Source organism: Engystomops pustulosus, chromosome 8 (assembly GCF_040894005.1).
Source record: "Engystomops pustulosus chromosome 8, aEngPut4.maternal, whole genome shotgun sequence".
Classification (NCBI taxonomy): domain Eukaryota; kingdom Metazoa; phylum Chordata; class Amphibia; order Anura; family Leptodactylidae; genus Engystomops; species Engystomops pustulosus.
Window position 1 is genome coordinate 80,232,540 of NC_092418.1, and position 24,325 is coordinate 80,256,864.

General features: G+C 41.5%; 1 protein-coding gene across 3 annotated transcripts in view; it reads right to left on the minus strand.

The window, feature by feature from the left end:
* The window catches only part of RBM44 (RNA binding motif protein 44), a 121,029-nt gene that overhangs the window by 66,325 nt on the left and 30,379 nt on the right, over positions 1-24,325 (minus strand). For 2 of the 3 annotated variants that reach the window (XM_072121401.1, XM_072121402.1), the window contains exons 4-5: positions 18,484-18,590; positions 17,267-17,341 (exon numbers count right to left, since the gene is read on the minus strand). The exons of the other annotated variant lie outside the window; for it this stretch is intronic. In XM_072121401.1, the coding sequence (XP_071977502.1) occupies positions 17,267-17,341; positions 18,484-18,590 (182 nt within the window). The remainder of the gene's footprint in view (positions 1-17,266; positions 17,342-18,483; positions 18,591-24,325) is intronic. 3 annotated transcript variants of the gene reach the window in all.

Below are 24,325 nucleotides of genomic sequence, written 5' to 3' on the forward strand. Positions count from 1 at the left end.
CCCTGATCACACCAAAAAAAAAAAAAAAGACAGCTCCGGCTGTCACACTGAATAAAGATGAAACAGGGGTGTGGAGGGGGTCGGAGTGGGTTTTGGGGGGTATTTGTACGTGAGGGGGCACTTTCAACACATTGAGGGGACAGAGCTTCGGTTGACGGCTCCGATCCTGTCACGAAATATGACAGAATCAGACCCGGGAACCAGCTCTCCCCTCCCTCTTTAACAGTGATTGGTCAGGCTGGATTCCCTGACCAATCACAGTGATCGTCGGGCAGGGACGGTGTGATAGGTCCTTGGCCCTATGTCCGTGACGATCAGCTGTCGGTGACATGGTGACAGTCTCAATGTATGACGATATAGATCGGCTTTTTTCGCGAAGTCGCTGACATGTTAAAATTTGAGAATTTTCTTTCATGTGAAAACCGCCGGTTGGGCCGTAGCCGGACCGGCAAAGGTTCGCCGCAATAGAGAGGAGGAGGGGTGACCCCTCATCTCTCCATAGCGATGCATGGCGCACGGTGCCGTAACACAGGGAAAGATAGGACATGTCCCATCTGGGGGGACATTTCCCATTCTGCCAGTGCCCCAGGGCTGCGCGATCCTCTTCCTGCAGCCGGGTCCTGCCTCCTAGCAGGAGCCGGCTGTAACACACTGAGCATGCACAGCATGCTCATTGTGTTACACAACACAGTGTAATACATCTGTATTACACTCTGTTATAGGAATAAGTACTTCAACAAGCAATGAGAGCATCACTTGTTCAAGCCAACCTGTAAAAGTTAAAGCTACCGTATAAAAACAATTTTTAATAAAAAAGAATTAAATAAAGTACAAAAAAACAAAATCATGGAAAAAAAAAATAATAATTTGGTAACAATCTGTACAATAAATCAGTAACATTATTGGACTAGCTCGGTAAATGCTGTAAAAACAAAACACGAAAAAAAAAAATTCACAAAAATGTTCCAAAAAGTGATAAAAAAAAAATTGATGTGCGGCAAAATGGTACCACTGAAAAGGACAACTCAATAAGTAAAAAATAAGCCCTAAACCAGCTCTGGAAAGGAGAGGAAACCAGAATATAGAATCCCCATATGGGGATTTTCCTCCTCATTCATTACAATGAATGAGGAGACACCCTCTTGCCTGGCCTGCCTGGTAATTATACCTATCAATTTATATTACACAGTTTACGCTACTATTTCATAGATGTATATCTTTTGGCTATCTTTTTTGCTTTTTAACATCTTTGGTTATTGACAGGCTTAGGGTTTGGGGCTGGGTAGGGAGATGTTGCTCTTGTTGGGCCTCATCACGGGCCCTACCCTCCCCTGGGTTTTGTACAGAGGATTTTGTATCCTTTTTAAATGTTTTTATGTTTTTTGGTTTGGTGTATAGCATAATATTTATGTGATATTTACTTTCAATAAAGATTGTGTATTTTGGAATAGCACATGGTCATTGTATTATTGCCCAGATGTGGAAAGGTGACTAGATACCAATTCGGTTCTGATGGAGGGGCTACGTCTGAAGGTAACTAGTGGTCTTTGTTTTGTTACTCCGGAGGGCTGTTAATCTAGTTCCAGAATTCTCCAATTCCTATGTGTGGCAGTGCGAATGGCCCGCTCATGTGGACCAAACCCAAAAGAGAAGGCCACACACTCCTCATCCCTCCCTTTACCAACACGACATTACTTTTCGCTGTATTCACCGGAGTGTCTCTTGCTAGAGCTTTTTCCAATAGAGGAATGGGGTATCCACGGCTCATTAATCTCTGCTTCAATTCAGCGGCTTGTTTTTCGAAACCATCCACCTCACTATTTATCCTTTTTTAGCGAAGGAATTGACTAAAGGGTAAACCTTCTTTTGTAAGGTGGGGATGGAAGCTCCTGAAGTGAAGGAGAGAGAGTTGGTGGCCGTGGGCATGTTCATCGCATTGGTGTCATTCAAAAATGCCACAAAGTTAAGGAAATCTGTTTCCGTCCCATCCCAAATTAGGAAAATATCGTCCACATATTGAAACAGGGTCACAATGCATTTAGCAAATGGGTTCGGAAGAGAAAAAATGTATTTACTTTCAAAGACCGCCAAAAAAATAATTGCAAAAGTGCACACCACGGGAGTGCCCATGGCCGTGCCGGTCTTTTGAACAAACCATCTCCCATTGAACATAAATGCATTGGATTATAAAATGAAAGTTAAAGGAAACCTACCACTTCTGAAGGTAGGTATGAGATGCAAACACCGGGCACCAGCTCAGGGTGAGCTGGTGCCGGTGCTTAGTCTCGTTAGTGTTAAAACCGCGGTATCGCGGTTTTAACACTTTTTAAACTTTATAGCAGAAACTGCTTCGGCGCTGCGTGCGCGCGCAACGCCTGCGGCATTTCCAATGTAGGCGCGCGCACGCAGCGCCGAAGCAGTTTCTGCTATAAAGTTTAAAAAGTGTTAAAACCGCGATACCGCGGTTTTAACACTAACGAGACTAAGCACCGGCACCAGCTCACCCTGAGCTGGTGCCCGGTGTTTGCATCTCATACCTACCTTCAGAAGTGGTAGGTTTCCTTTAACCCCTCGCAGACTAACTGAATGTAATCTTCACTTTGTTGTGTGTTCTGGAGGACACATCGCACGCTCTCTATACCCAGATCTTGCGGGATCCGGGTGTAAAGGCTCTCAACATCTATCGAGGCTAAATGATAATTCTCCTGCCAGGTCACTGATTAGAGCATTTTCAAAAATGAGTTTGTATCCTTCAAGTAGGATGGGATGCTGGAAAGGAGGGGACGCAACAGCCAGTCCAAATACTTGGACAAAGGTTCAGACAGTGACCCTATCCCTGCCACTATCGGGCAGCCGGGGGAGGGGGGGGGGGGGGTTTACAAGGGTTTTGTGAACCTTAGGGAGACAATACCATGTTGGGTACCTGGGATGTAAAGGATGTAAAGTTTTTCATGCTGTGCATATCGGTGAGTGCCGTGTCTTCTCTCTTCGTGGGATCAAAAGGATTTTGTGCTGTGACTGTCACTTTAAAGGAAACCTACCACTTGAAGTGGTAGGTATAAGAAGGAACTACCGAGCACCAGCTCAGGGTGAGCTGGTGCCGGAGCTTATTTATGTTAGTGTTTTAAACTGCTGTATCGTGGTTTAAAACACTTTTTAAACTTTATGGCCCAAGCTGCTTTGGCGCAGGGAGGTACGCGCTCGGCGCTTACCGTGCGCGCGGCTCTCCTTCACTTCCTATGTAGCCGCGCGCACGGTAAGCGCCGAGCGCGTACCTCCCTGCGCCAAAGCAGCTTCGGCCATAAAGTTTAAAAAGTGTTTTAAACCGTGATACAACTGTTTAAAACACTAACAAAAATAAGCTCCGGCACCAGCTCACCCTGAGCTGGTGTTCGGTAGTTCCTTCTTATACCTGCCACTTCGAGTGGTAGGTTTCCTTTAACACTAATTTAACACTAATGTAGCCCTAACAAGGGCTGTTGGGTTCTTGTAGAATCACTCCTGCCTAACAGTAATCTACTAGCAGCCTAACGCTTTCCCTGACCAGCAGCAGCTCTATCCCTAATGGCATCCAGACAGAATGATCCGAGCAGCGCAGGCAGTGGCTAGTATATTCCAGGGTCACCTGATCAGGCCAGCCAACTGCTGCTATCGACGTGTAAGGGTACCACGTCATGCTGGGTGGAGTGCTTGTGATTGGCCGCTAAAAATCAGAACGCCGGGAGATGCCATTTTCTCGAGCTTGCGAAATACTCGTCCGAGCAACGAGCAGTTGCGAGTACGCTAATGCTCGAACGAGCATGCTCGCTCATCTCTACTGTTTACCCTTCGGCATGTAGGATCTGTGGTATTCAAACTTGCAAAGCACTGGCACTTTGCACAATACAGTCATATGAAAAAGTTTTGGCCACCCCTATTAATCTTAATCATTTATCAAAATTTGGGTTTTTGCAACAGCTATTTCAGTTTGACATTCATAATAACTGATGGACACAGTAAAAACTGAAAATGTGCAATATGCATTAAAACTAAATTTGACAGGTGCAAAAGCATGGGCACCTCAACAGAAAAGTGACATTAACATTTAGTAGATGCTCCTATTGCAAAAATAACAGCCTCTAGTTGCTTCCTTCAGCTCTTAAGGAGTTGCTGAATCCTGGATGAAGGCATTTTTGACAATTCCTCTTTACAAAGCAATTCCAGTTCAGGTAAGTTTGATGGTCGCAGAGCATGGACAGCCCGCTTCAAATCATCCCACAGATGTTCAATGATATTCAGGTCTGGGGATTGGGATGGCCAATCCAGAACATTGTAATGGTTCCTCTGCATGAATGCCTGGGTAGATTTGGAGCGGTGTTTTGGATCATTGTCTTGCTGAAATATCCATACCCCAGCGTAAATTCAACTTCATTATTCTCAAGAATCTGCTGATACTGAGAGGAATCCATGTGACCCTCAACTTAAACAAGATTCCCGATGCCGGCATTAGCCACACATCCCCAAAGCATGATGGAACCTCCACCAAATTGTACAGAGGGTAGTGGGTGTTTTTCTTGGAATTCTGTGTTTTTTGGCCACTATAACGCCTTTTTGTATGACCAAACAACTCAATCTTTGTTTCATCAGTCCACAGGACCTTCTTCCAAAATGAAACTGGCTTGTCCAAATGTGCTTTTTCATAGGGCGACTCTGCTTGTGGCGTGCTTGCAGGACCAGCTTCTTTCGCATGACTCTCCCATACAGCTTCTCCTTGTGCAAAGTGCGCTTTAGTGTTGACCAATGCACAGTGACACCATCTGCAGCAAGATGATTGTAGGTCTTTGGAGGTAGTCTGTGGATTGTCATTGACTGTTCTCACCATCTTCTTCTCTGCCTTTGATATTTTTTCTTGGCCTGCCACTTCTGGTCTTAACAAGAACTGTCCCTGTGGTCTTCCATTTCCTTACTATGTTCCTCCCAGGACAACATAGACAACTTTGAATCCTTCTTGAAAAAGGTAACTGATCAAGCTCACCTCCAGCCTCGTAAACCATGGAAATGGCACGGACTCCACCTCGTTTGTCAAGGTTTGAAACAACGTGAAAAAACTTTCAATGATCCAGCCAGGTTCCAATGAAACTTCAGACTTTATTTTGTCAAGATTGTACATTCACAGTGTGATTTCATTATTCCCCTTCAATCCCACTGTGAATGTACGATCTGTGAATGTACGACCTGGCTGGATCATTGAAAGTTTTTTAACTTTGTATCCTTCCCCTGAACAACTATGTTAAACAATCTTTGTTTTCAGATCATGTGAGAGTTGTTTAGAGGAGCCCATGATGCCTCCTCAGAGGATATTCAAAAAGGGGAACAACTTGCAAGTGGCTGCCTTTACCTTTTCTCATGATTGGATACACCTGGCTATGAAGTACAAAGCTCAATGAGGCTACCAAACCAATTTAGTGCTTCGGTAAGTCAGTAAAATGTAGTTAGGAGTATTCAAATCAAGCAAATGATAAGGGTACCCATACTTTTCAGCAGTCAAATTTTGTTTTAATTCATATTGCACATTTTCTGTTAGTACAATAAACCTCATATCTAATAACTAATTGACAAACTGAAAAAGCTGTTGCAAAAACCCAAATTTTGATAACTAAAAATGTTTAAGATTAATAGGGGTGCCCAAAGTTTTTCATATGACTGAATATATTATTATTTACTAATTACAATAGCAAGCGGCTACATGGCCATAACTGTTATTTGTTTTTGACATGGGATGGCGTTCTATGGACCTTGGGAAAAAACTTATGTAAGATATGTTATTGTAGTGTACATCTACAGGCGGTCCCCTACTTAAGGACACCCGACTTACAGACAACCCATAGTTACAGACAGACCCCTCTGCCCACTGTGACCTCTGGTGAAGCTCTCTGGATGCTTTAAAATAGTCCCAGACTGCAATAATCAGCTTAAAATTGTCTGCAATGAAGCTTTATTGATAATTCTTGGTCCTATTACAGCAAAAAAATTTGAAACTCCAATTGTCACTGGGGCAAAAAAAAAAATTGTCGGGAACTACAATGATAAAATATACAGTTTCGACTTACATACAAATTCAACTTAAGAACAAACCTACAGTCCCTATCTTGTATGTAACCCGGGGACTGCCTGTAGTGTGATTTTAGTGGAAAAGGATTACATTAAAGTAGTGTTGTAGTTTGCCTATTTGGACTAACATTTCATTTTTTTTTTTCTTCAATTGGTTATGATTTACTGATGGAGTGGGTTCTATTAATATAAAAATGTTTATAAAAATGTTCCTTCATTTGTTGTGCTTATAATTTGGTGTTTTATAAATTACATTACATACCTGTTAGTTTCAGATCTCTGCTCCTCTCCGTTCTTGAACTATACCCCGATAAAGCTTTCCTGGCTCCCTGCCAACAAATCATGGCCAAGTCCCAAGTTCATGGCTCCTTTCAAATCGGATGTTCACTTGTCAATTAGCATAGCCCTAGGCACTGCCCCCACTCGTTAATATTCTATCAGCTCACAACACTGCCTCTCGACATTGGCTCACCGCGCAGCGGTACTCGAGCTCTGCCAAGCAGGAAGGTGTGGAGAGGAAATACATGCGCAGCTGGCTGCCACACCAATAGCGCCAACAAGCAGTTAACTGCACAGGCGCACGGCTGTGCGAGGGTGTAGGGTTCACCGCTAAAGTGCGAGGTTTGCTGCATGGCGAGTCAACGTCAGGAGAGGTGGTTTAGGAGCTGATAATTAGTGGAGACAGAAAGGTTACCCCTCCCACCTCCTTTCCCTGCTCATGTCTGTGTGTAATGTATAGTAAAGCATTGCTAGTGCTTCATCTGCTCATCTGCTGCCTGTGAGAGACACAAACATCAGCTACACAAGAACCTGACATGCTCTGTCCTCCCATACAACTACTACAGGATACAGCAATGTATATCTCATACACACAGGTTTCAGGGGGCGTGGTCACAAGGAAGCACATGGAGGAGCCATTACACCATTATATCTCACACCATTATACAGGATGTCAGTCATGTGTATAGGAGTATCTCATACACACACAGGATGCAGGGGGCACCAGAACCAGGAAGCACATAGAGGAGCCAGCACCAGGAGTGTCACATCATTATACAAACTGTCAGTCACCCATCTGAGGTTATTTGCATACAGCTTTAGGCCCTAATTGTTTAAGTTTACAGGCATGTAGAGGGACCAAAGGTTGCACAATTTTTAACATTTTTTAGGAGTATTTTTTGCCGATGAGTATTTTTACTAATACAAATAAAAATTGCATATACTCGAGTATAGGCAGAGTTTTTTCAGCACAAAAAAACAGATGCTTGCATGATAGAATGTGCGCCGCCATCAGGGTGTAGGAAAGGTGAGTACAGAGTTTATTTTTTTTCTTATAGGCTGTGCATACCTAAGGCAGGGGCTGCTGGCTATATACTGGGGACGGGCAGGGGCTGGAAGGTCAGGGAAAATCATAGTCCGGATAACGAACAGTGCAACAGCGGCATATAGTTATATTGCCTAGGATGCCGGAGTCTGTAGTGGAAGGGCGAGTGTTCATTTTATTTATCCACCTCGTCCTCCCAAAGTAAACCCTGAAGCCATATTTTTTTTAGTGAAGACCTAATTAGTCGGATTGTATCCCAGACCAATCTCTACGCTGCGCAACATATTGCAGAAAACTCCAATTATTTTTGTACGAAACCCCACATGCGGACCAGTTAGTGTGCAGTGTAAGGGAGACTTCCGCCAGTTCCTGTCAAATAAAAGGGGCAAGTTAAGGCGTGAAGATGTATAAGCTGTGCAAGAGTGCATCAGGGTACACATATAAATTCAGGGTAACTGAAGGGAAGGACTCCCCAGAATGCAACCCCCCCTGGGAATTGCTGGAAAGATAGTGTGGGATTTGGTGCACCCACTGCTGGACAAGGGCTGCCACTTCTATGTAGACAATTTTTACACCAGCACTACTTTGTTTAACCCCTTCCCGCCGTGGCCCTTTTTCGATTTTGCGTTTTCATTTTTCACTCCCCACATTCAAAAATCTATAACTTTTTTATTTTTCCATGTACAGAGCTGTGTGATGGCTTATTTTCTGCGTAACAAATTACACTTCAAAATGGTGCTATTTAATATTTCATGCCGTGTACCGGGAAAAAAATTCCAAATGCAGTGAAATTGGTTAAAAACCGCATTTGTGCCGTATTCTTGTGGGCTTGAATTTTACAGATTTCACTGTGCACCCCAAATGACAGGTCTACTTTATTCTTTGGGTCGGTACGATTACGGGGATACCAAATTTGTATAGGTTTTATAATGTTTTCACACATTTAAAAAAATTAAAACCTCCTGTACACAATTTTTTTGGGGGATTTTGCCATCTTCTGGGGCTAATAACTTTTTCATACTTTGGTGTATGGAGCTGTGGGTGGTGTCGTTTTTTGCGGATTTTGATGACGTTTACAATGTTATCATTTTTAGGACTGTACGAACTTTTGATCACTTTTTATAGAATTAAAAAAAAAAATTTAAGTGGCAAAAAAGTACCATTTTCGACTTTGGGCGCGATTTTCCTTTACGGGGTTAAACGCAGTGAAAAACCGTTATCATATTTTGATAGATCGGGCATTTTCGGACACGCCAATACCTAATGTGTTTATGATTTTTACTGTTTATTTATATTTATATCAATTCTAGGGAAAGGGGGGGTGATTTGAATTTTTAGGTTTTTTTATTATAATTTTATTTTAACTTTTTTTTAATTTTTATTTTTACTATTTTTCAGACTCCCTAGGGTACTTTAACCCTAGGGTGTCTGTACGATCCTATCATATACTGCCATACTACAGTATATAGATATGGGGATTTTACTACTTATACATTACCATGTGCTGACAGCACATGGTAACGAATGGGTTAACCCGAAGTAGCTTCGGGTCTTCGTGAGACCAGAAGCTACCATTGCGATGGATCGCTGCTCCCAGATGACGTCACGGGGAGCGTCGATCCACGGAAAGATGGCGGCGCCTGCGCTCCGCCGTCTTTTTTAAGCCGCTGGCACCTTTGCTGGCGGCAAAGACTTACCGGCTATGGAGAGGTCTCGGCCCACGAGCCCTCTCCATGTACCGGGATTCGACATGTGACATACTATTACGTCACAGGTCGGTAAGGGGTTAAGAGCCTCTCTTCCAGAAAAACTGTGGCATTGTTAGAAGACATCAAAGAGGTCGCTGCTAGGGGAAAAGCTCAGAAGGCACGAGAGCCAAGCACTATTCAGTATCTACTGGGTTTGTTTCTATAGGCAATGATTGTTTGATCAGGCGCTCAGACTGTCGCTGAATTTCCAAATTCCTTGAAAATTAACTACAGAGTCGTCCTAGCGCCTGATGAAACGCTCCCTACCTACAGAAACAAACACAGTGGATACTTATCGTCAGGATTTATTCTCCGATATCTGGAGAAAGGATTCTTCCGGAGAGCGCGGCTGCACGTGCTTCAGCAGAACTCCATCAGGTCAGTAGTTACAATACTACAATAATACTATTCATAGTGCCGGTTGAATGTTCGGCCACTGCTGTGAATAAGCCTCTCTGCAGCCGCTGTAAGCGCACCACATCGCATAGAGCAATTGTGCAATATATGCGTACTACCTGCATAATTATTTTTTATGTGTTTAACCCCAGTGGCATGAGTTTGGCAAAATACATGGCATATTTAAAAAAAAAAAAAAAAAAAAATTTTTACTATACACTATTCACTTTGTATTACATTTGAGCCAAGATCTTAGGGGTTAAAATGCTCATACAACCCTAGATAAATTCTTTGGGGGGTGCACTTTCCTAAAATTGTATCATTTCTCGGGGGTTTCTATTGTACTGGTAGCACAGGAGCACCCCAACACTCGTCTACTAAAAACTGAGCTCCAAAATCAAAATTTTATTCCTTCCCTTCCGCTCTGCTGTGTGCCCAGCCCAGGGTGGCACGATGTATTAAAAGTATGGCACAAGTACTGAGATTTCTTAGCCAGAACGGTTCAATACCAGGTTGTGACTTGTGGTACTGAAAGCACCTACAGTTCAACAGACTCATTATAGGACAAGGAATCCTTTGTGTAGAAGTGTTGTGTTTGCAGCTCTTCATATGGAGGTCCAGTAAACCTCATAACAGAAAACAGCACCCAAATGTCCGAAACACTACTGTTGTATGTAATAAAAAGTGCTCAAAATGTCGCACAGTCCTTTAGTACCAATGAAAAAGATAGCTCATTTAGTGAAAAATTACACCTCCCACAGCTTCGTACACAATAGTATGAAGAAGTTATTAGTGCAATTTTTTTTTCCTACACATTTCTTTAATTTTTGAATATGTAACACAATTAACCTATATTAATTTGTATCACCGTGATTGTACCAAACCAAAGAATAAAGCAGAGGCGTTATTTGGAGCCCACAAGAAAGTGACACAAATGCATTTTTTGCCAATTTCACCACATATGGAATATCTTTCCAGCTTCCCAGTACACAGCATGGAATAATAAATAACGCCACTGAGAAGTAAAATTTGTTATGAAAAAATAAGCCCTCACACAGCTGCGTACAAGGAAAAATGAAAGTTATGGATTTTTGAAGGTGGAAAGCTAGAAATGAGCCAAAAAAATACCTGCGTCCTTAAGGGGGTAAGGAGGTCTGTTCCTTTTTATAGTTTATCAATTTACAACACAATTTGTAAGGGAAATTGGTTTAACCCCTTACCGCCAAAGCCACATTTCACCTTCCTGACACGGCCCATTTTTAAAAATCTGACATTGTCACTAGAAGTTATAACTTTGGAATGCTTTAACATATCTAAGTGATTTTGTTTTCTTCTAACACTTTGTACACTTTTTCAGCTTTCAAGTCACTGAGAGGCCGGATTAAAAGTAAAGCCCCATACATTACCCCTTATACAAAATACACCCCTCAACGTTTGCAAAACAACTTTTATAAATATTTTTACCCTTAACCCCTTCCCGACATTTGACGTAATAATACTGCATGGCGGGAGGTGCGTTCCCGCAAAATGCAGTATTATTACGTCATGCTTCTGGCGCCGGCTCCTGAACGGAGCCGGCGCCAGAAGCTGCGGGTGTCGGCTATATATTATAGCCGACACCTGCCTCTAACACCCGCGATCGGAGATTTCTCCGATCGCGGGTGTTAACCCCTAACACGCCGCGGTCGCGCTGACCGCGGCGTGTCAGAGGCATTTAAATGCAATTTGAAGGGAATCGGACCCCCCCGCGGCGCTTACCGGGGGGGTCCGCTGCTCCGATCGCAGCCCCGGGACTGCCGGTGCCCGGGGCTGCGAGATCTTCATCCGGAAGCCGGGTCCGTGCCTCCTGGCAGGACCCGGCTGTAAGACACTGGGCATGCGCAGCATGCTCAGTGTCTTACATTACACAGTGCAATACTTCTGTATTGCACTGTGTAACCTGTAAAATAGCTTGAACAAGTGATCAGAAGATCACTTGTTCAAGCTTAGATGTCTTTACCTGTAAAAAAAAGTTAAAACAATAAATAAAGGTTTTTAAAAATAAAAAATAAATAATAAAAGAAAGTGAAAGTCCCCCCAAACACCACATTTCCCTTTACACAAGTAATAAAGTATAAAATACACTAAATCACAAAAAAACCCCACTTATTTGGTATCGCCGCTTCCGTAACAATCTGTACAATAAATCCTAATCATAATTGGACCCGCTCGGTGAAGGTGGTAAAAAAAAAAACCCAAAAACTTGCCAAAAATTAAAACTTTTTATCAAATTGCTTTACAAAAAATGTTCTAAAAAGTGATCCGAAAAAGTTACAAGCGCCAAAATGATACCACTGAAAAGAACAACTTATCACGCAAAAAATAAGCTCACAACCAGCTCCGTCAACCAAAAAATACTATAGTTATGCTGCTATAAAGATGGCAATACTAAAACAAATTCAATTTTTTCTATTCTAGTTTTCCTTCAATAAAATTGGACAAATATAAATAAAACTATATAAATGAGGTATCACCGTAATCGTAGTGATCCGTAGAATAAAGATAATATATTATTGTTATGCTACAGCGACCCCCCCCCCTCAAAAATGCTAAAAATCCAAAACAAGAATTGATGATTTTATTTTCCTCCACACGAAAAAAGTTAATAAAATTGCTTCAATAAGCTAAACACCCTCTAAAATAAAGGTTTTTTTACAGTGCATCGCGTCTCGCAAAAAATAAGCCCTTATTTGTCTAAATTGCTTAAAAAATAAAGATTGTATAGCCTATTCCCAACGCGTGTAGTAATAGAACGGTGCGGCGGGTAGTGACTTGCCAACACGGTTCAGACACAGTGATCGGGGCAAGATGGCAGCTGATCCTAACAGCCATCCATCCTGCCCCATGGACCAGAAGGGTTACGTCCCCCCCACACACCCCCAGTTTATTATCGCTGCTATTGGCTCATCAATTCAGACGAGCCAATAGCAGCGAATTTACTTATGACGTCAGTAATACCGTCAGTAATACCGGTCACCATGTCTATAGACACGGTGATCGGGGCAGGATGGCGGCTGTTCCTGACAGCCACCAATTGTGCCTTGTGGTTCAGAGGGGTTTTGTTGCCCCCCTCTGTCCATGTTTGCCGCTATTGGCTGGTCGATTTGGTCCAGCTAAAAGCAGCAATATTCGTCACAATGGGCATCGCTAGGGTGAATAAGAGCAACACTTGGCGATAATTTCCCTTCTAAAACGAAGATATGGTACAAAAGCGCTGGCCGTGTACATTGTACAGATTATGGTGTACAACTCTTACGAGCTGTTCCAATGTGCAGGTCCTGCCGTATCATTTCTCCGTTTTCAAGAGGAAGATATTAGGAAACTAATATTGGGACAAGAAGGACGGGGCCCCAGTACCTCTGGTTTAGATGTTCCTGTGTTTTGCCAGGGCAGCATTTTCACGGTAAATTCTGCTGCTTCTAAAGGTAGGACTCAATAAAGAGTCTGTTCCAAAAGAGGAGTTAGGATGGACACTATATACTAAGGATGGACACTATATACTAAGGATGGACACTATATACTACTAAGAGACCAGCGACAACTCCAAGTGTGACAAAAGTTTAGATGGTCCCCTGGTATATTCTACCTCCTTATACGCAACACATTCAAAATTCACGCCCAACCTGTTGTGAATTCAGTAAAATGAATAATTGTAACAACTGGTAGGTCACGTTGCTCCCTATACCCCTCCACATTATTTCATAAGGGGCGCCACATAACGGGCACTGAACGTTCCAGAAATAATTGCAATTTCCATCTTGGACTCCATCGCACATCGTATTTGGAAACCACCTGTATGTTCAAATGCTCATTTCACCACGTGTATTACACTACACCACATATTACACCTTGCTATATTCCCCAAGGGGTGTACATTCAACAATTAGGGTCACTTTTCGGGTTTTCCTCCGCTTTGGTACCACTACGGCTCTCCAAATGTATCCTGACACATGTGAAGGATTTCTTGCAAATTTGGCCTCTAAAAGACAAACATCCCTCTTTTCCTCTACTGTGCGCCCATAAAGCATTTTATATGCACATGTGGGGTACTTCTACACTCGGGAGAAATAGTTTTACACCTTTTTCGGGGTTATTTAATATATTATCCCTTGTGGCTTACATAAATTAGGGGTAAAGTGACATTTATAGGAAAATTTTCACCTTTTTAATGTTTAGGGCCTAATTGGATCATTCACCTGTAGGGGCAAATACATATATTACACATTGCAAAATTCTCTAAGGGGTGTGCATTCAAAACTTAGGGTCACTTTTTGGATTCTTATCTGTTTTATACCACTAGGGCTCTCCAAATGCATGTCAAACATTTCTGTCAAATTTGGCTTCTAAAAGACAAACCTCCCCCTTTCCTTTTACTGTGCGCCCATACAACATTTTATATACACATGTGGGGTACTTCTACACTCAAGAGAAATAGGTTTACACATTTTGGGGGGTTATTACATTTTTTTTTATCCCTTGTGGCTATAAAAAATTAGGAGTAAAATGACCTTTATAAGAAAATGTTCACCTTTGTCCTATTTAAGCCCTAATTAAATCAAACACCTATATGGACAAATACTCATATTACACCTTGCTAAATTCTCTAAGGGGTGTGCTTTCCAAAATGGTGTCACTTGTTGGGGTTCCGCTCTGTTTTGGTACCACTACGGCTCTCTAAATGCATCCTGACACATGTAAAGGATGTCTGTCAAATTTGGCTTCTAAAAGGCCAACGCCCCTCTTTCCCTTCTGAGCTTCACTGCGTACCCATACAACATTTTATTTGCATGTGTGGGGCAATTTTATACTCGGGAGAAATGCTAGTACACATTTTTTGGGGTTGTTTCATCTTTAATGCCTTATGGGATACAAAAATTAGCCGTAAAAGTGACTTTTTTGGGAAATTGTCCATCTTTTTCCTTTTAGGGACCTAATTAAAGCAAACACCTGTGGGGGAAAATACACATATTACACCTTGCTAAATTCTCCAAAGGGTGCACTTTCCAAAATGGTGACACTTGTTGGGGTTCCCCTCTGTTTTGGTACCACTAGGGCTCTCCAAATGCATCCTGACACATGTAACGGATGATTGTCAAATCTGGCTTCTAAAAGGCCAAAGCTCCTCCTTCCCTTCTGAGCCCTACTGTGTACCCATACAACACTTTATATGCAAAAGTGGTGCAGTTCTGTGCTTAGGAGAAATAGTTTTACACATTTATGGGAGTTGTTTCATCTTTTATCCCTTGTGGCTTACAAAAATTTGGGGTAAAAGTGACTTTTTTGAGAACATTTTCACCTTTTTTCCCTTTTGGGGCCTAATTGAATCAAACACCTGTTTGGGCAAATACACAAATTACACCTTGCTAAACTCTCCAAGGGGTGTACTTTCCAGAATGGTGTCTCTTGTTGGGGCTTTCCTCTGTTTTGGTACCATTATGGCTCTCCAAATGCATCCTGACACATAAAAACTTTTTCAGCCATATTTGCCCTGCAAAAACGAAACAACGCTCTTTCCATTCCAAGTGCCCCCCTGTGCCCGTACAGAAGGGTACAGTGACAAAATGGGCATTGGCATGCTCAGGAGGAATTGCCTTAAACATGGTAAAATGCATTTTCCTTTTTAACCCATTGTGAAGGTGCAAATTTTAGTGTTCAATGAATCTATTGTAAGATAAAATTACATTTCTGTAATTTCACTTTCATTTATCTTTCACCCTCATGAAACGCTCATAGGGTTAACAAAATTCCCAAAGGTTGTTTTGAATATTTTGAGGGGTGTAGTTTCTAAAATGGTGTCATTTGTGGGGGTTTTCTATCATGTAGGCCTTATAAAGTCACTTCTAACTAAACTGACCCTCCAAAAGTAGGTTTTGATGATTTTCGTGAAAATCTGAAAAATTGCACCTAAAGTTATAAGCCTCCTAACATCCTAAAAAAAAGGAAAAGATTTTTGAAAAATGATGCCAAGTTAAAGCAGACATATGGAAAATGTTAGTTATCAAGTTATTTTAGTGATATGACTAACTTTCCAAAAAGTAGAAAATTTTGAATTTTGAAAACATTGTTTTTTTCAAAATTTTTGGCAAATTTCCATTTATTTCATAAATAAATAAATACCAAACATATTGATTAAATTTCTCGACCAACATGAAGTACAATGTGTCACGAAAAAACAATCTCAAAATCAACTGGATATGTTAAAGTGTTCCAAAGTTATAACCACTTAAATAGACACATGTCAGATTTTAAAAAATGGGCCGTGTCAGGAAGGTGAAAAGTGGCTTCAGCGTTAAGGGGTTAAATTGTGTTACAGGGGTTAAAACAAAATCGTGTGCGATTTTAAAATTTGTATTTTTTGGCTAAATGAATGTGTTTTTCAAAATATGTACACATTCTCGGTGGCTAAAATACCAAAATGCTCCACAAAGTTTGATACCCCCCCCCCCCCCCAACGGTGAGTACGCAGATTGGCATTGTCACTTTTTATTGGCTATACAATCTTTATATTGGCAATTTGGTCACACAAGGGCTTATTTTCTGCGAGATTAGAGGCACTTTACACTGTATTATTTTAATATATTTAATACTTCATTTTAGTGGGTCTTTAGCTTATTGGTGAGATTTTATTAACTCTTTAATGTATGGAGGAAAAGAAAATTGAAAATTTTGGTAGAATTACTTTCTTCTTGTATTTTTTAGGGGCCTTACACTGTACCATAAAAATAACATTATCTTTATTCCTTGGGTCACTACAATTAAGGTGATACCTCATTAATGTATTTTTTAATATAGATTTTTACTGAAGAAAAACTAAATACAGAGAAAATTTCACTTGCCTTCGTATCGCCAACAATATTTTTTGGTTGACAAAGCTGGTTTAGGGCATATTTTTTACATGTTGAGTTATCCTTTTCAGTGGTAAAATTTTGACGCACATAATTTTTTTAATCACTTTTTACAAATCACTTAAGCTGCCCCTTACTCACTGTGAAAGGGGTTAACACCTACGATTGGAGGAATCTCTGATCGCAGGCGTTGGAGGTGGGTGTTGGCAGCTTCTGGTGCCGTTCAGGAGCCTGTGCCAGAAGCTTGACGTAATAGCACTGCATAATGCGGGAACGCAGCTCCCGCCATGGACAACTATTACATGGGATGTCAGGAAGGAGTTTATTACGTTTTTACATTTTTATAAAACATTTCTTCTTCTTTTCAGTCCCACAGAGGTACGGATATGTGGCCATTTAACGTTGTGCATAATAGAATGACGTATGAAAGACAATGGGGCAGATTTATCAAGCAGTCTGAAAGTCAGAATATTTCCAATTGCCCATGGCAACCAATCACAGCTCCCCTTTAAAATATTCATGAGCACTGGTGAAATGAAAGCGGAGCTGTGATTGGTTGCCATGGGCAACTGGAAATATTCTGACTTTCAGACTGCTTGATAAATCTGCCCCAATGTATTATTATGTAAGGAAAACACGGACAGGCTGTCTATTAAGCCACAGCTCCGGCACAGCCTATTACAAATACACTTTTCATTATAGAAGTCTTACTTGACCCCTCAAGAAATAATATTTCTGAAAAATTAAAATGCATACATTTTCTATGGTGCATTTACAGAGGTAGTTACATGCAGGGCAGGCAGTGATTTAATACCTCTACTTACTTTTCAGCTGCACAAAATTATCGACTATTGACAGAAAGGGATTGTCTTTTATATATTTATATATATGACCACACTCTGAAAATAAGAAAAGCAGAAATTAGCATTACACAAACAGAAAAAAAGTGGGAAGATGTACCAAGAATGGAGTTCTAAACTCCAGCCTCCAGTGTGTCCCCCTCTGCTAGCATACCGCACAATCGATTTACTAAGAGTCTCTGTCCTCTTGGTAAACGATTTTAGACCAAATCAAACCTGCTATAAAATTTCATAAGAAGCCTCGGCCATTTAGTAAATTCGATGGGATGTCCATCGCATTCCCACCTGTTCAGCCTCCAGCCACATCACAGCTAAAGTGGCATGTTCACAAACCACTTGAAATCAACCGAAACTATTATTTTACCACCAGAAAACTGACCACTCACCTTTCTTAGACAAAAGAAACATACATACAGGTCCACATACATTTCTGAGTAAAGATTTCTGAATAACCTCAGATTTTGAAACTGAATTTATATTCCAGGATTAAACCCGGAATTGGAGTACTAAGGCAATCTCCTCACAATGCTGTGTTCCTTGTAATCTGCAGTAGAACTCACACAGAAGGTGCACCCAGTCCAGCTCAATATGGAATATTTAACTTTTCAGAATCCTGCTGCTACTAACAACACACACAAAGGTATGGTTACATCCAACACTGTCTGCAGCTGTGTATGGTCACAAATGCTGGTAAACCTTGTTAACATGAAACTTGTATTGACATACTATGATGACTTTGTACAGAAAGGGGTTTACAGGCTCCCCCCCCCCCCCCCACAGTATTCCTGCCATCAACATCATGCAGGAAGCTATCGACACACAAATTTCCCAGGTGGCTACTGGTCTACCAGCTGCAGCCTGGCATGATGCATTTTCATATTGTGTACATGGCACTGGCAGAAGGTATAATAACTATAATATCCAGAATACACCATTATCCACACTTTTTCCATCCCTAAAGCTATTTATGAACAACCCACAGGATAGCTGTCACATACAATGCATGTAACACATAACTGAGGACATCACAAGTGAATTTCTACAGGTACAGGATTATATGATCTTCAGCTGTTATATAGTATGGAACTCCGAAATAAGATACAAAACAAATTCTACAATTTAAAGTTACCCCACTACCTACAATAAAGTCCACTAAAAGCTAAAGCAAAAGTAAAATGTACCTTTAATAAATCTTCTGTCTTCAGGAGGAAGTAGCATATACCACCCTAGAATCTCCTTTCCAACTATTTCAAGAAAGCCATGTTTTTTCACCAACTCACATAACTGCCTGCAAAAAAAAAACAAGAGATCCCCATCTCACAGTCTACTCACTATGCACAGCAGGTACAGACAGTGGCAGGAACAGACAATGGCAGGTAGGTATGGTGTGGAGAGCTGCAACTAGCCATATCAAGCCCTAAAAGGGGTATTCCCATTTCAGAAAATTAATGTTATTGTATGTATCATGAAAAAAGTTTTACAATTTTCAAATATACTTTCTGTATAGATTCCTTGTGGTTTTCGAGATCTCGGCTTGCTGTCACTCTGTCAAAAGCTTTTAAGTTTACTGCCAGTGAACAGAAATCTGATCTTGGTCATACAGTAGTGCGCGGCTCAATATATCACAGAGAATAATCAGAACTGTGGGTTATAACGAGCCTCGCACCTGTGTGACCATCGTCAGTAAATTTAAAAGCTTTCGACAGATTGACAACAAGCACAGATCTAGAAAACCTTTAGGAATGGATACAGAAAGTTTATCGGAAAATTGTATAACTTTTCATTATACATACAGAAATATTTATTTGCTCAAATGGGAATACCCCTTTAAATGAAGCAGCCAAAGGAGACATGGCATCTAAAGGGTTTTTATAGTTGTAATATATTGAAAATGAGAGGGGGCTCACTGGCGCCTTTATAACCTATTTGGTGCTGCAATCTACAAAATATCTCCTAATACAGTATTAAAAAAAAAAAAAAAAAAAAACTTTGATAAGATAATTAATCTTCTTTTTCCGTAGTGTTCGTTCTTAATCAATGGTGGACGGCGGAGTATATCTCTTACTACAACGGATCCCATCAAGCTCCAGCCGGTGGCTGTGTTCAGATGTCCATAGTTGCTGTCTACCATTCGCAGGCTTCCGCTCAGGTGACGTCACAGCTTTGCTATGGAAGGGATAATCGCTAAAGTCTCTATGTACTATGACTTGATAGCATCAGTCATAGCAAGTGATATACGCCCACCCTTGATTGGATTAAAAGCTTCAATAAGAACTAACACTACTTAAAAAGAAGGTAAAAATAACCTTCACTTTTGAAGCACAAATACATTGTTTTGCATATTGTATCAAAGTATCAAGGTATTTTGAATATTGCAGCACCAAATAGGTTATAAACATATACACCAGTGAGCCCTTTCTTGTGTTCTTTAAACTACTGTCCATTATTCTCACATTTGGCAGCAGTTCAAGTTTGAGTAATTTGCGGAACGATCGGAAGGAAAGAATCAATAACATCCAGGCACTCTTCCACATCCCACACAAGCATAATGAGAGCTATAAATCTGATGATATGTAAGAAGTCACACAAACATTAAAGGAAACCTAACACTTGATCCTGAACTAAATGACGTCACACCACCCTCTCGGCTCATTACAACTAACCCCGGGACATATTTTGTTTAGGGACACAAACCGACAGTTTAGGCAAGTTTTAGGCAGTTTTTGGCACTCCACTTACGTCACACTGTCAATTCTGCGCACCTCTGATATTAAATTATGCACGCACCATCTTCGTTGTGTTCCTCCTCCTTGGACTTGCCACTTCTTGCCTGTACAGGCAGTGAATCTTGCACAGCTGCAATGTGGCGAGGCCGGATGCACAAAATACAGTGATTGCGCATGAGCGAGAAGTGCCAAGAGCCAGTGACGTCACTCGGCTCTCGGTCCAAGGAGGAGGAACACAACGAAGATGGTGCGTGCATAAAGAAATATCTGAGGTGCGCGGAATTGCCAGTGTGACACAAGTGAAGCGCCAAAGCCACATTTCTATAGATTATAAAATACTTTTTTGCCTAGACTATCGGTTTAAGTCCCAAAACAAAATATGTCCTGGGTTCCGTGGTAAAGAGCCGAGAGGGTGGTGTGAGGAGGTAATTTCGGCCAGGATCAAGTGGCAGGTTTCCTTTAAAATCAATAGAGCGATGGCGAATTACAGAGATGAGACTTGTGGGAGATTGCAACTTAAAGAGAACCCGTCATGCAAAATAACCCCCCTAAACTAAATATATTTTCATAAACTGCCATTAGAGAGCATTGCCTCTATCCCTTCATTGTCCCTCTACATGCCTGTAAACCTAAGCAATGAGGTCCTAAAGCTGTATGCAAATGACCTGTGAAATGTCCAATGAAGCATTAGCATATTCAAGCTGTCCACTCTATTCATGAGTGGGAGGCACAGCCACACCCCCAGTGCGTGACTGACAGCCTGTATAATGATGCGAGGCTGTATAATGATGTGCTTCCTGGTGCTGGTGGCCACGCCCCCTGCAGCCTGTGTGTGCATGTGTGTGAGTATAGGAGAGATACAGCAGCTCCAGGCAGCCATGTTACAGCAGAACATGTCAGATTCATGTGTAGCTCATGTCTGTGTCTCTCACCTGTATATTAGGAGGATGCAGCATGTCAGCAGATGACATATACTCACACTAGCCATGCTTCACTATACATTACACACAGACATCAGCAGGGGGAGGAGAGGGGAGGGGTAACAGGGGTGACATCACTGCCTCTGACCATGTGACCAGCCTCATTTACATGATAAAGAATAGATGATTTTACAATGAATAATGTATGAAATAACTAGATAAAGGCTGGGATGGGATCCTTGTGAGTTGCTCCAACAGGTAGAGGTGACAGGACTAGGGACACAGACCTGATGACAGGTGTCCTTTAAAGGGGTATTTCCACGAAGACAAGTTTCTTATATGTACTCAGGATAACAAAATAACACATTCTCTAATTCATTGACAAAAATGCAGCATTTCACAGATTAATAATCACCAAAAGGAAAACGGGGGTCACTGACCCCAAACCTCCCAAGAAAGCAATACACATACAGGAACAAAAGAAAAACTAATAACGAATATAAACAACCAAGTGGTTAAAAAGTCAATTTCATTTTATTATTATATATATATTAAATGACAAACATGAATAGGGCAACAAACAGAAAGAATTGCACAATACCCGATGTAAACTATGTTATATAGCAGCAAAGGGCTCCCTATCACGCCAAGGTAAGGCAGCTAATAGTAATGCAAGGAATACATTGTTTTGATAAAAGTCACAGACAGGGTTACAAGAAATAGAGGGAAAACCACATATTATGCATATAAATAAATAGATCACATACAGACCGTCGGTAGTGCACATTGCACACTACCGACGGTCTGTATGTGATCTATTTATTTATATGCATAATATGTGGCTTTCCCTCTATCATGTTTGTCATTTAACATACACTCACCAGCCACTTTATTAGGTACACCTGTCCAACTGCTCGTTAACACTTAATTTCTAATCAGCCAATCACATGGCGGCAACTCAGTGCATTTAGGCATGTAGACATGGTCAAGACAAACTCCTGCAGTTCAAACTGAGCATCAGTATGGGGAAGAAAGGTGATTTGAGTGCCTTTGAACGTGGCATGGTTGTTGGTGCCAGAAGGGCTGGTCTGAGTATTTCAGAAACTGCTGATCTACTGGGATTTTCACGCACAACCATCTCTAGGGTTTACAGAGAATGATCCGAAAAAGAAAAAACATCCAGTGAGCAGCAGTTCTGTGGGCGGAAATGCCTTGTTGATGCCAGAGGAGAATGGGCAGACTGGTTCGAGCTGATAGAAAGGCAACAGTGACTCAAATCACCACCCGTTACAACCAAGGTAGGCAGAAGAGCATCTCTGAACGCACAGTACGTCGAACTTTGAGGCAGATGGGCTACAGCACCAGAAGACCACACCGGGTGCCACTCCTTTCAGCTAAGAACAGGAAACGGAGGCTACAATTTGCACAAGCTCATCGAAATTGGACAGTAGAAGATTGGAAAAACGTTGCCTGGTCTGATGAGTCTCGATTTCTGCTGCAAAATTCGGATGGTAGGGTCAGAATGTGGCGTCAACAACATGAAAGCATGGATCCATCCTGCCTTGTATCAACGGTTCAGGCTGGTGGTGGTGGTGTCATGGTGTGGGGAATATTTTCTTGGCACTCTCAGGGCCCCTTGGTACCAATTGAGCATCGTTGCAACGCCACAGCCTACCTGAGTATTGTTGCTGACCATGTCCATCCCTTTATGACCACAATGTACCCAACATCTGATGGCTACTTTCAGCAGGATAATGCGCCATGTCATAAAGCTGGAATCATCTCAGACTGGTTTCTTGAACATGACAATGAGTTCACTGTACTCAAATGGCCTCCACAGTCACCAGATCTCAATCCAATAGAGCATCTTTGGGATGTGGTGGAACGGGAGATTCGCATCATGGATGTGCAGCCGACAAATCTGCGGCAACTGTGTGATGCCATCATGTCAATATGGACCAAAATCTCTGAGGAATGCTTCCAGCACCTTGTTGAATCTATGCCACGAAGAATTGAGGCAGTTCTGAAGGCAAAAGGGGGTCCAACCCGTTACTAGCATGGTGTACCTAATAAAGTGGCCGGTGAGTGTATATATAATAATAAAATGAAATTGACTTTTTAACCCTTTCACGACCCGTGACGTAATAGCACGTCACGGGTCGGCCGCGGGTGCATGGAGAGGGCTCACGCGCTGAGCCCTCTCCATAGCCGGTAAGTCTTTGCTGCATATTGCAGCAAAGGCTTACCGGTAACACCCGCGATCGGTGCTAGCACCGATCGCGGGTGTTTTCACCTCGATCGCCGCCGGCAATGCTGCCGGCGGCTTCAAAAGCATGGCGGCGCGTGGGCGCCGCCATCTTTTCGAGGATCGCCGCTCCCCGTGACGTCATCGGGGAGCGGCGATCCGTCGCCATGGTAACCTCGGGTCTCGCGAAGACCCGAGGCTACTTTTGGTTAACCCATGCATTACAATGTGCTATCAGCACATTGTAATGTATGAGGAGTAAAATCCCCATATACTGCCATACTGTAGTATGGCAGTATATGATAGGATCGTGCAGACCCCCTAGGGTTAAAGTACCCTAGGGAGTCTGAAAAGTACTAAAAATAAAAAAAAGTTAAAAAAAAAAAAAATTATAATAAAAAACCCTAAAAACTCAAATCACCCCCCTTTCCCTAGAACTGATATAAATATAAATAAACAGTAAAAATCATAAACACATTAGGTATCGCCGCGTCCGAAAATGCCCGATCTATCAAAATATGATAACGGTTTTTCACTGCGTTTAATCCCGTAACGGAAAATCGCGCCCAAATTCGAAAATTTTTTTTTTTGTAATTTAAAAAAATTAAAAAATTCTATAAAAAGTGATCACAAGGTCGTACAGTCCTAAAATTGATAACATTGTAAACGTCATCAAAATACGCAAAAAACGACACCACCCACAGCTCAGTACACCAAAGAATAAAAAAGTTATTAGCGCCAGAAGATGGCAAAATCCCAAAAAAAATTTTTGTACAGGAGGTTTTAATTTTTTTAAATGTATGAAAACATTATAAAACCTATACAAATTTGGTATCCCTGTAATCGTACCGACCCAAAGAATAAAGTAGACATGTCATTTGGGGCGCACAGTGAAATCCGTAAGATCCAAGCCCACAAGAAGGCGGCACAAATGCGTTTTTTTACCAATTTCACTGCATTTGGAATTTTTTTCCCGCTTCCTAGTACACGGCATGGAATATTCAATACCATTTCTATGAAGTGCAATTTGTTACGCAGAAAATAAGCCGTCACACAGCTCTGTACATGGAAAAATAAAAAAGTTATGGATTTTTGATCATGGGGAGTAAAAAATGAAAATGAAAAAACAAAA